This window comes from Epinephelus moara, chromosome 19 (assembly GCF_006386435.1).
Source record: "Epinephelus moara isolate mb chromosome 19, YSFRI_EMoa_1.0, whole genome shotgun sequence".
Lineage (NCBI taxonomy): Eukaryota > Metazoa > Chordata > Actinopteri > Perciformes > Serranidae > Epinephelus > Epinephelus moara.
In genome coordinates, this window is record NC_065524.1 from 5984028 (window position 1) to 5996516 (window position 12489).

The 12489-nt window shown below is 39.3% G+C and overlaps 2 protein-coding genes across 3 annotated transcripts in view; both read left to right on the forward strand.

Annotated features, from left to right (window-relative positions):
• The first annotated feature begins 391 nt into the window (after nucleotides 1-391).
• Nucleotides 392-4614, forward strand: LOC126406445 (calcium homeostasis modulator protein 2-like). 2 transcript variants are annotated; one of them, XM_050070734.1, is made up of 3 exons: nucleotides 392-652; nucleotides 948-1473; nucleotides 3309-4614. In XM_050070734.1, the coding sequence occupies exons 2-3, from the start codon at nucleotides 1015-1017 to the stop codon at nucleotides 3720-3722; spliced, it is 873 nt and encodes a 290-aa protein (XP_049926691.1). In that variant the 5' UTR covers nucleotides 392-652; nucleotides 948-1014; the 3' UTR covers nucleotides 3723-4614. The 2 variants fall into 2 exon arrangements, with proteins under 2 accessions (XP_049926691.1, XP_049926690.1); XM_050070733.1 differs by having other exon boundaries at nucleotides 404-652; nucleotides 948-1566; nucleotides 3309-4613.
• A 1667-nt stretch (nucleotides 4615-6281) lies between these two features.
• The window catches only part of ncapd3 (non-SMC condensin II complex, subunit D3), a 50692-nt gene continuing 44484 nt past the window's right edge, over nucleotides 6282-12489 (forward strand). Inside the window, exons 1-3 of the mRNA XM_050070672.1 lie at nucleotides 6282-6411; nucleotides 7595-7767; nucleotides 9319-9481. Coding sequence (XP_049926629.1) covers nucleotides 6360-6411; nucleotides 7595-7767; nucleotides 9319-9481 — 388 coding nt within the window. The 5' untranslated portion in view covers nucleotides 6282-6359. The remainder of the gene's footprint in view (nucleotides 6412-7594; nucleotides 7768-9318; nucleotides 9482-12489) is intronic.

A 12489-nucleotide genomic window follows, 5' to 3' on the forward strand; every position in this document is an offset into this window, starting at 1 on the left:
CTAGGACACCGTGTGCTAGGTCCACCACTGAATGTAAACTAGCTCTCAAGGCGACCGAAATGTGTTTATTGATGCCGTCCTCTGTCTCCATCAGTCACGTGACTCTCGCCTCACAGGTTGTAGCAATTCCTCAAGCATCTCTTTGTATTTTTCACATCTCTATGTATTTTGCAACTCTTTGTATAGAAAATTATAAAACTTAGTTTAAAATTCTGAATGAAATTCAATCTGGATCAATCACTACCCTCAAACTCAGGCCAATTTCATGGCCAGTCATATGTCTGTAACTGTGATTCATTTTCCTGATGTGTGATCATCCAGGCTCTCAGTTCCTGCTCAGTCCCGCTTTTACTTCCATTTTGTTCTGTGATCAGCAACACATGTTTTCACTTACAGACCACATTTTTTTCCACTAGTAAACTGGAGGGCAGTTCCTGACTGTGAGTCATCACTGGTGCCCACACTGCTCACACAGTCAAAGTTGCACACAAGAAGAGGGACTTCTCTTTTCAGTCTTACATGTATAAGGTCGATTTTATGTGTCGGACTCAACATATTTTTCCCAGTTTTTCCCGAGGTGTCATTGCACTGGATGTGGAAAATAGACTACAAAGGCTGAGTCATATGTCCCGCCTCAAGTCACTGCCACAGCGTGAGTTTGCATGACTACTTTACATTGGGACTCTTTGTTTTCAATCAGGCGGCTGGGTTTATTTTTAAAACATAAGTCTCAGTATGTTTTCAACTGTCTCTGACTTCTTTTTTTAGAAACCCTATAAGTATGACTAAAGTGTGACACTTTCTGCAAATAAACTGAATATGTTCAGTAAAAACATTCATTACTCTTCAGACTACAGTAATATCAAAGCAGTGTGTTTGTCTGAAACAGAAAATTCTCTTGAACTCCTAGTTTCTTATTTATTTCCCTGTCCTTTCTCTCTCTACAGCCTGCCGTTGGTGTAAACCAAGCACAGCTCTTCAGTGTTATTCTCAGTACAGACCTAACCTCTCAACATGGCTGCTTATGCACTCGTCACAGAGAACTTTAAGTTTATGTCCCTCTTCTTCAAGAGCAAAGATGTGATGATCTTCAACGGTCTGATCGCCCTGGGCACTGTGGCTGGCCAGACTGCATACAGTGTTTTTGCCTTTGACTGTCCATGTTCTTCTGGGAGGAACTACTGTTACGGTCTGGCTGCTATTGGTGCTCCAGCACTGGCATTTTTCCTCATAGGAATAATGATGAACAAAAGCACCTGGGACCTGGTGTCTGAGTGTCGGCTCAGAAATTGCCGGAAGCTGTCGGGAGCTGCATCCTTTGCACTGCTGGGAACCATCATTGGGCGAGCTGTGGTTGCTCCGCTAACGTGGACAGTTCTTTCTTTGCTCCGGGGCAAGGCATACACATGTGCCCTCAGTGAGTTTCTTGACCCCAGAACGTTGGAGGGCTTCCCCTCAGATCAGGGGTCAGAGGTAATGGCGAAATTCCCGTGTCAAGAAAGTGTTCCAAAAGAGCTGCAAGGCTTCTGGCCTGAAATTGAACGACGACTTAAATATGAATCTCAGGTAGTGGAGTACTTTATGTTTTGTCTTAATTTTATTCTTTGTGGAAACATTATGGAAAGTAGGCTATGTTCATTTGCTTTTTATCACAAGTTAAGTGAGAGTATTGAACTCTTTAACCCCTTTCCCACTGCACAAAAACCCACTAACTGTAAAGTTTTCACGGGCCTCCATGCTGCTTTCTAATATTTACTAACCTGTTTTCTTGCCTGCCTGTGACGTCACACTTTACACACACTGGTTTACTGGCAATGGGAAAGGAGTCTATGGCCTATTTTTTAGTGAGTTTTTCCCTGTTAAAAAAAACAACTTGCATACAAATGCTAATTTTGGAGGGAATGCGGTATTTATTAAGTACGGAGCTTGAGTCAGGAGGCGGTTCGCCGAACACTGAATGCAGGTGGAAACAGCTAGCCTGACTCAATTGCATTTACACTGAGGGGCAAAACAAAGTATTCGCAGCCATGCTAAAGATTAGCTGTGTGGTTTTCTGCACATCAAATAAACTTTAAAATCCAGAGTTCAGTGGTATTTTTAACCAGGACCCAAATTTTCCCATGTTTTTGTGTCTAAGTGATGAATGACAACAACATTATTTGAAATTGGTCCAGTATTTAGCGAGCACAACGACCAGGCTGCAGCGTAAACACTCAGGGCCTGTTAGCACCATCCATCTATGTCCACTTAAAGTTCCTGTTTTTGCCACTGACAGGCTCAGATTGTTATTATAAATGTCTGAAAAGATAATTGAAAGGATCCCTACAGAGATTTTTGTGAGAGTATCCTTTTTGTTGAACCAGAAACGCACCCAAAATTGCTATTGCCACACCCACCAGACTCCATTTAAAGTAACAACAATTTTATCATGGTCAAACACACTTCATTCAAAGCCAACAGAAACAAAATATTCTCACAGAACCCATCTTGGTTCGTCTTTTCACTGTTATGACAATCACCAACCCTGGTATGGTTGAAATAAAACCTTAATTCACCCAGTTCAATGTGACAATATGCTGGTTCTGTACATGCTAAAAATGACTTTATATGGTGGGATTGGTGATGGCGATGGCTAGCTGTAAAATCAGTAAGTTGGTTGGTGCTCTGTACACTGTTTAATTGTATTCAACATGGCAGCTGGGTAACAAACTTTCTCATTTTAAAGCTAAACAGTCAGTAAAATATGTTTCTGAACATAGATAACTAGTAACAGAATCTTTATTCAAATTTGATCAGCGCAGCCTAGTTTGGAAGTTTAACTGCAGTTAATGAGAAGTGATTGACATGACTGACGCTGCGTTAGAGACTCCATGGCTCTGATTGGTTGTTTTCATTCACATGCAGTAAGGCCATTAGAGATGCTACAAGGAAATACAGTAGGCAGAAGAATATCCTTTTTTTCCCCATATCTGTCTCATTTAGTGTTGTTTAATATAATGTCAGTTTTAACAAGTATGAGAAGGTTATTCTTTATCGAAGTTACCAACTACAGCATTAATGTAATTGATTAATGGTGCTTTAAAGAGTCACAGTCGTGCTGGTGATATGTATTGACAGCTGCTCTGCTGTTGTTGAAGGTATCTGCTAAAACAACACAAACACTTGTAAATCAGCACTTTTCATTGACATATAAAGATAGAACAGACAAAGGTATTAATTAATATGCAAACAGCAGACCCAAATGTAGCTGATCCAATGACTTAGAACTTACACAGAAAGTTCACTTCACGACTGTCTGGTCTTTTCAGCTGATCGGCTGGCTGCTGGTGGCAGGAGTGTCTTTGGCGGTGTTCCTGATGCTGTGTGTGAAGCGCTGCTCCTCTCCTCTTGGCTACCTACAGGAGGACTACTGGTCTGAGTACCGCTCTAACGAAAAGACCCTCTTCCAACGCACGGCATCTGCCCATGCCCTCCTCCTGGCTGCAGAAAATGTTAAGAGCTTCTTTGGCTTTGTGGCACTGGAGAAGGAAGAGAAGGAGCAGCTGGCAGAGCATCAGAGCGCTGGTCCTATCTGCAGCACTAACTGGAACAGAGTGACTGGTGTCTACCTCTACAGGGAGAAGAATGGACTGCCTCTGTACAGCAGGCTCAACAAGTGGGCCACGTACAGCCTGGAGAATAACGTGGAGGCCATGGAGAAAGAGATGGACACATTCAACTGAAAGAATTATTCTAGAGCGCAGTTAAGTGACTGACTGCAACCGTAAAGTCATTAGTAAACTTCTGACAGGCTGCTTGTTGGATCATCAACCTCCTTCAGAAATTTCTGACAATTTTAGTAACTTTCTGAAACAGACAAGCTGAAAATCACGCACAATATTTCTATTACTTTACCTGTACTGTAAATGTGTTTGGACTGCTTCAATCCCTCAGTCCCAGAATAATGATTCTAGAGTTCCTTTGAATTATGGGGGAATAGGTCCCCTCAGTTGTGTTTTTAAAGTCTATTCTAGTATTCTTAATGAAATTATATTGCTATTTTGAAACATTTGGTCAGCTGGTAGACAAATGGCTTTCACATGTATTCTTTATCTGGCATACAAGAATGGAAGCCAACTTTTAGTTGTTTCATAAATATGCAGAAAGCTTTTGACTGTATAAGCCATGACCTTCTACCTTTCAAATTATTAAAATCTGGTATGGATGGTACAATTTGTAATGCCTTAAAAGCTCTTTAGCAAGCCCCAGTTGCATGTGTGCTGGTTATTGACTACAGATGGAATCCCAATGGTTGTTTTGCAACATCTCATGGGTAGAAAACCACTATGTCACGGGCATCAAATGAAATGGTTAGTTTTTAGCCCCCTAAAAAAAACATTAATATCAATTCAAGTGTGTGTTATATTTAGAATATTTTAACACTTTATCTTGTCAGCAGGCAGCCCTTTCCGACAGGGAACTGAGGCCGCTATCTCAAAGCCACTCCATGGACAAAAACATGGGAGTTGCTGGTCTCCGCTGCCTTGATCAGTTAGTGTGTAGGTATAGAGGTGAAAATATTCCAGATATAGTGTACACTTAAACTAGTATTATTTTTTTTACCTGGCTAAAATACATTTTTTGCTGTGGCCCAGTCTTCAGTAGTGCATTGCTTAGCTTCTGTGCCAGTAGATTTAGTTTATCAAGGACACTAGCAAAGCAACACAATACATAAAATGATCACAGAGGAAATGTCAGACAGGTCAGATCACTGTGTTTAACTATATATCTTTAAAGGTAACAGTTACAGCTGAAAATTATAACAGAACTAAACAAGTTTGTCAATTTCACATATCTCTGCAATCCAAAACATTTGCCAGTTGATTATCCTGTAGTTTTAGTGTGACTTCACAGTGAAGCTGGAAGTTTTGTGTTAACCAAAATTGAAAAGATACAGTCTGATTAAGCATATCTACCATCCAGAGCACTACAACTTTCTCCAGCTAAATTCAGACAAGACTGAAGTCATCGTATTTGGTCCACAGAAACAAAGAGAAAGTGTCAGCAGTCACCTCCAGTCTCTCTCTCTAAAACCTACAAATCAGGTTAGAAATCTCGGGGTAATAATGGACTCAGACTTGAACTTTAACAGCCACATCAAATCAATAACATCAGCAGCTTTTTACCATCTAAAAAACATTGCCAAAATCAAAGGTATAGTGTCTAAACCTGACTTGGAGAGACTTATCCATGCATTTGTCTCTAGTAGGTTAGACTACTGTAACGGCCTGCTCACTGGCCTCTCCAAACGGGCCGTAAGACAGCTGCAGTACATCCAGAATGCTGCTGCTCGGGTCCTGACCAGAACCAGGAAGTACGAGCACATTAGTCCTGTGCTCAGGTCTCTACACTGGCTTCCTGTGGCTCAGAGAATAGACTTTAAAGCAGCTCTGCTTGTGTACAAGTCTCTCCACGGCCTAGCACCAAAGTACATCTCTGACATGTTAGTGCCATATGAACCATCTCGGACTCTGAGGACCTCAGGGACCGGCCTCCTGCTGGTGCCCAGAGTCAGGACTAAACATGGGGAATCAGGATTCCAGTTTTATGCAGCTAAAATCTGGAACAGTCTTTCTGAAGATGTGAGACAGGCCTCTACTCTGACAATGTTCAAATCTAGGCTCAAAACAGCTCTATTTCACTGTGCATATGACTGAAAGGATCTTATCTGCACTCTTCTCTTTTAAAGTTAATTTTATAATGATTATTTATGTTTTTATTTTGTATTGTGATTTTAATGCATTTTCTTGTTCTGTAAAGCACTTTGAATTACTTTGTGTACGAATTGTGCTCTACAAATAAACTTGCCTTGCCTTGCCTAGAGGAACACACGCACACACACACACACACACACACACATTCAAGTAAGACACTGCTGTGTTTTCATTTTATTACTTCTTATAATAGCCTACTGTAATTTCCTTTGATTATTTTATCTTAGACTACAGATAGATAGATAGATAGATAGATAGATAGATACACCACGTTCCAAATTATTATGCAAATTGTATTTAAGTGTCATAANGACACTGCTGTGTTTTCATTTTATTACTTCTTATTATAGCCTACTGTAATTTCCTTTGATTATTTTATCTTAGACTACAGATAGATAGATAGATAGATAGATAGATAAGGAGTTGTCCTTTGGGTGGCGCTAACTATCAATCAGGACATACTCCTCCGCACCAATAGATGGCGGCAGTGAAAGCTGAGAGAGTAAATGGATGACTTAACGTGGGAAAAAAGAAGAAGTGACGCGGGAAGTTTCCATTGCGCATGTGTGAAAGTCTGTAGTTTCGGGCGGGCTGATTCAAAATAAGATGGATTTAATATCTGCGCTGCAGTTTCTCAAGTTAAATGAAATCCCAAAAGGTAAAATTGCGTAAACGACTTTTTTTTCTCTATTTTATCTGCTCGCGATTGTTAAGTACGTTTGGATAAACACAGTCTCCCTGGCTGTTTGTCAAGCAAAGTTGACTGTTTACGTTAACGTTAGCAGTTTCCCGGGTTATGTGCTCTGTATTGGTGTACAGGAAAGACAGCGCTCCAAGCTCCATTCATAAATCTTGCAAATTAGCCAGTGCCGCCTGCCTTGGAGGCAAAATGTAGTTAAAACGAAAGTTTAGACCTTATACCCGAATTGTTGCGAAGCAGTGGTGATTTCGGCGATCTACTGTCTAACGTAGACTCGTTGTATTTTGGACACACAATGTTAACTTAGCTATTTTGTCAAAGTGAAGAGTAGAGGCTTGCTGCTACCTCTAAAGGTGTTTGAGCCATATTGTAACGTGTCCAGACTTTTTGATAAGGTAACGTCAAATTGATATGTTCATAAAAGGAGTTTGGCGCAAGGTTCTCCAAATAATATAACTCAGCAGTGTGGTTATTAGGCTAGTTGTAGGAACAGCTGCAGAAATAAATATATATACTGGATATTAACAATAAACAATACGAATATTTCATGAGCAGCAGCAGTTAAATATGCAGAATAGGTCAAATAAACCAAGCGTATAAAGACCAGCTGTGTTATCTATTGATAATTCCTTGTTTCAGTAATTTTTTAAAGTAAAGTAAATGCCCAAATTTAGCTGGTTCCAGCTTCACAGATGTAATTGTCCTATACTATAGTAAATAGTATGTCTTTGGGTTTCTGACTGATGTGTGGACAAAACATGAAATTAATATATGTATACATTAAATTCATATATATATATGTATATATATATATATGTGTGTGTGTATATGTGTATGTATGTATATATATATATATATCATTAATGCCTATGAAACAGCACTTAGATTTCATTACCAGAGTGCTGACAGCAACTTGGCACAAACAGCATTGTTCTGAGGAAAAATATTATGTCATAATATTGCTTTAAATTAAGATAAATACTTCCCTTTTTTTTGTTTTTGTCTTACATTTAGTTTTCGCCCTTACCCATGTACCGTCTTTTAGAATCACACAAAAAAACGGAGTACTACTACTTTCAAAATACTGCCTGTTGTTGTACTGTATCACTTTAGGTAATGTGATAACTGTTGTGATTTCCAGCCTGGGTGGACGCAGTGTGGGACTTAGAGTTCACAGAGAGAAAACCACTGGATGACACCATAGAAGATGAACTCGCAGTCAGTGGAGACAAGGCCTTCAGAACCCTGTACCAGTGTTTACTGACCCATGCTGCTGACCAACAAGAGTCTGCAGGCAGAGATGGATCTTCACAGGTAAAAGTGATCCAACACAGAGACACTCTGTCCTCTGCTCAGGGGAACACAAAAAGGATTATTAAGAAGGCAATACAGGCAGTTTTTTTAATTTGTTAAGCTGAAATCATGTACAACAAAAGCAATAGTTTTTGCTCCCATTTTTCACAAGTTTAAGTTGAATATCTAAGACTTTTTTATGCACTCAATAGATCAATTTATTTCAAATTTTGGTTGCAAATTAGTTCAAATCTGTGTTAGTGAGCACTCCTCCTTTTCCAAGATAATCCACATACCTGACAGGTGTGGATAACATTACAATTACAGCACTAACATGTGCAGTTTGATCACACAACGCAATGCCACAGAGTTTTAAGTTTGGAAGGAGCATGCCATTGGCATGCTGACTGCAGGAATGTCCACCAGAGCTGTTGCCCGTGAACTGAATGTTCATTTCACTACCATAAGCCATCTCTAATGTCATTTCCCTGAATTAGACAGCACATCCAACACCTCACAACTGCACAAGTAGGTTACAATGATGAAGTGCTGTCAGGTCAAGACCCTGGTGAGGATGAAGAACATGCAGATGAGCTTCTCTGAGATTTCTGATGGTGTATGCAGAAATTCTTTGGTTGTGCAAACCAGTTGTTGCATCAGCTGTTCAGGTGACTGGTCTCAGACCATGTGTAGGTGAAGTTGCTGGATATGGAGGTTCTGAGCTGGTGTGGCTACACGTGGTTTGCGGTTGTGTGGCTGGTTGGATGTACTGCCACATTAATGGAAACAGCATTGGAGACAGCTGGAGGTAGTAAAATAAACATTCAGTTCACAGGCAACCGCTCCGGTCGACGACAGTCAGCATGCAAGTGGCACACTCCCTCAAAATTTGTGACATCTGTAGCATGATGTTATGGATGGATTATCTTGGGAAAGGACAAGTGCTCAATTTGCAACAAAAAATAGATCTGTTAAGTGCATAAAAAAGTCTTAAATCTTTAACTTAAAAACTACAAAACAAGGAAGCCATACAAAGCCCCCACACACATAGCCAACATAAAAAAAAATTAAACTTGGACGTTGAAGGCATGCTGACCTGCAGGCCACACTTTGCCTCCTTGCATCCACTGATACTTGAGGTTCAGTGTGAACTGTCACAAAACATTCAGACTGTGGGCTGTAAAGCACTACATTCTAAAACTGTGAGAATGAAGCTGATTATTTAAATTGAATACAGTCCTGTCTGTCTTGTGTTGAGTTTTTAGGTATTTGTATCACATTAAGCTGCTTACCTCTCCTGCACAGGCTTTTGTTAGCTTTTAATTCATGTATTTGTGAGTATATTTAGTTGTAAGTGTGTCTAAGCTTGTTTTTCATAATAGTAATTTTAATGTGCCAACAAATAAATATACATTCTTTTTTTAAAAATATTTTCATTATGCACTGAAGCAAGCGGCTCCCTGAAATGTAGGTAATCTGTGTTCTTGATGCTAAAACTTCAGTCTGTCAGGTATCTTTTTTCCCTGTCTGATAGCAGCAGTAAGCACTATCTTCTCCCATGTTGCACTGCAGAGTATCTGGGCGGTTCTGGGGGAGAATGGGGTGTCCATCAAGTCTCTGGTGGCCGTGCTGTCCTTCTTTGTCCTGGCGGCAAAAGCCACGACAGCTAACATCCAGCAGAGGGTGAGAGGTCTGCATGCTGCCTCACTCTACCTGCTGCTGCTGGGAATCCCAGGTATGGAAATCTGAGAAATATACACCTGAGAAGGTCTGCATATAGATTTAGCGCAACCACAAAGTCCGAAAACTGTAGTGATAAGGTATCAACTTTTTTTTCCTTCTTGGCACTATTGAAACAGTAAGTAGATATTATATAGATTTTGTTATTATACAGATATAGATTTCTGCCTGTGTGTGAATCAGTACCTATTGTATGGTTTATTAACAGGTGAGCTGTTAAAAATACGTTGAGTGTATTTTTGTCATCTGTGACATATTCCTAGGAGTTTACCCTTAAAAGATAGTTCTAGTTCTTTACAATTTAGGTGTTGTTGTTTTTTTGTAGCGCTGGTTATCATTTCTGTTAGTAATGGTAACCTTGTCCTCATCAAGTTTAGAGAGAGATTTGTAGACAGTGTGACATCATTACAACAAAGTCTGACAAGTTGACAAGAGCAGTCAGATGCTCAGAATTAAACAGATTATCTGGATTATCAAAACCACTTAATTTAAAGGAGAACCTGAAAGAGAGCTCAACTGAAATGTTGGAAAACTGTGAGTGTGCTCAGCTACAGTAAGTACAAATTGAGGATTAGGTTTACAAGGAACAGTTTGGGCAATCATTTCACTGCTCGTCTTTGTTTTTCCTCAACTCCCTTATCTCATCAACTGATGGCTACAAAAAGGAGCAAGTGGCAATAAACCAGCGATTTCTTGAATTGCAATAGCATTGTTTAGATTATTGTTCACTAGCTTGCAGTCTTCTTTACTCTATTTGTTGACGCGTAGGGGTGTGCCATATTATTTCGTTCATGATAATACCGGTATAATTTTGAATATGATATGAAAAATTTATATTGTGATACTCGCAGTATTTCAACTTGTTGACATATTGACATCATACTGTTATGCACAGTAACAACAAGCATGGCTGAAAGCAAAATTATTACAGACTCCATGGTGGTTCCAAAAAGGGGAGCAGCTTCAGTAGTGTGGAATAAACTGTGCCCTCCTGAATGTTTTATGAACAGCCTCGGACCTCTCAGACTCTTTAAGTGACTTACCGCTCAGAGGGAACTCATTCAGCGGCTCCTCTGGCAGCAGCACAGCGTCTCTCCCTCTCCTCTCTCGCCATGTGCACGGGGAGTTGTGTTGTCAAGTGATTTTGTCATAAACCTTTAGTAATACATACATATATATGATTGTGCCATAGTGATAGCATGACAGCCTGTCACAGGTTACAGCGTGATAATTGGAGGAGAAATGGCAGAGCATAAAGGTCCAGGGGAAAAATCCCCAACTCAATCATTTAGGATTTTGCTAAAAGGGAAGGAAATCTCCTGTTGTTTTATATATATGTATAGATCCCAGGGTACATTTTTGTATTTGGGAACTGTTTAAATGTGTAACGTGGTAGATTTTATTTTGTTGAACTATTAATATTGTATACTGAATCTGAATCTCACTCTGAGTCACTGTTGTTGTTCACAAACTAAGAAATGAGAGATCAAGACATGCATTTGCACTCCTGTCCTTTTTCCTGCCTCGCCGCCCTCGGATTTAAATACATTTTCCCCCACTTGCTCTCTGCGTGTACATACATACCGGCTTCCATAGCAGCTCTTTTTCTCTGCTCCTATGGCAGCTTGACTCCTCTCCTCATCACTGATGTATAAAGAGAATTTAGTATTTTACTAAAAGAGAGGGACATCTCCTGTTGATTTTATATATATATATATATATATATATATATATAGATCCCAGGCTACATTTTTGTATTTGAGAACTGTTTAAAGGTGTAATTTGTGGTAGACTTATTTTTTGTACTATTAATATTGTATACAGAATCTGAATCTCACTCTGAGTTACTGTTGTTGTTTACAAACTAAAGAAATGAGAGATAATTTTTCTTTCTTTTTTTACTGAATATCTGAAGGCAAACTGTCTAACTATATTTTACTTATATTACTTATATTACTTATTTTGTTGCAGTTCTCTGTACTTAAATTAATAATAACGTATTTTTTACTAATTTGTCATATTGTCAGTCAAGAGTATTGTTATTGCAAAAATACCGTGAAATATCATGATATTATTTTGGGCCATATCACCCACCCCTATATTGCTGCATTTCTTGCCACATTACTGCCACCTGTAGATCAGTAGTGTAAAATCATTGGTAGTGAGGGTTTGAATCCTTTGATTACTTACAATTCAATCCGATTTTGGTGCTTGGGATAGAGTTGATTCTCAATTAAAAACAATTAACAACCAAAAAATCGATTCTCTTAGAAAGATGGTGTGGCAAATTATGGCATCAAAGCAGAGTAAAGTTTGTTTACGATTATTTGTTCCATTCATTTGAGTAATTTGCCCATGTATGGACAGCTTTTCAATAATAATAATAATAATTATTATTATATATATTTCATTTTTATAGCTTTAAAAGATACTTGAAGGCCCTTTACACTGCTAATAAAAACAAGAACAGAAACAGAGAGCTAATATTAGCAGCAAATGACCAGCCAGTAGCCAAACTGCTTGGTGCAAGGGCTGCAACTCAGACATAACTTACAGCTATGTAAACCACTACTGACGCAGCACTGAACGGCACGCAGCAAACCGACATTGCCGGACAGGAAAAATACTATTTTTCAGAATCAATTTTTACAAGTTGTGGATCATAGAAGATAAGATTTTTTTTCCCCACCACTAACTGGCACACATGTTCATCGCACCACTGTGTATGTGCATCTTCCGACGCATGCACAAGAAAAACCAAACAACCCCCTCATAAATAAACAGCCCCATAATACTACCAGAGGTAAAAAAAAAAAAAAAACTCCTCAGGCAGGGCTCAACAATAAGGATTGCCCGATTGCCCGGGGCAAGTAAAACTCACGGTCGGGCATGTAAACTAACAGCTCACTTGCCCGATCGGGCAAGTTGCTAAAAATAGTAAAAGTTAATAACTAATTGATAAAATAAATGTATTTTAAAACGTGCTCTTCTGCTCTGATGCAG

What these genes read in the sequence shown, in the direction of transcription:
- LOC126406445 (XM_050070733.1), top strand. Translation starts at nt 1,015, where the DNA reads ATGGCTGCTTATGCACTCGTCACAGAGAACTTTAAGTTTATGTCCCTC. An exon ending in GACTTAAATATGAATCTCAG is followed by an intron (nt 1,567 to 3,308) that starts GTAGTGGAGTAC and finishes TGGTCTTTTCAG; the next exon opens with CTGATCGGCTGGCTGCTGGT.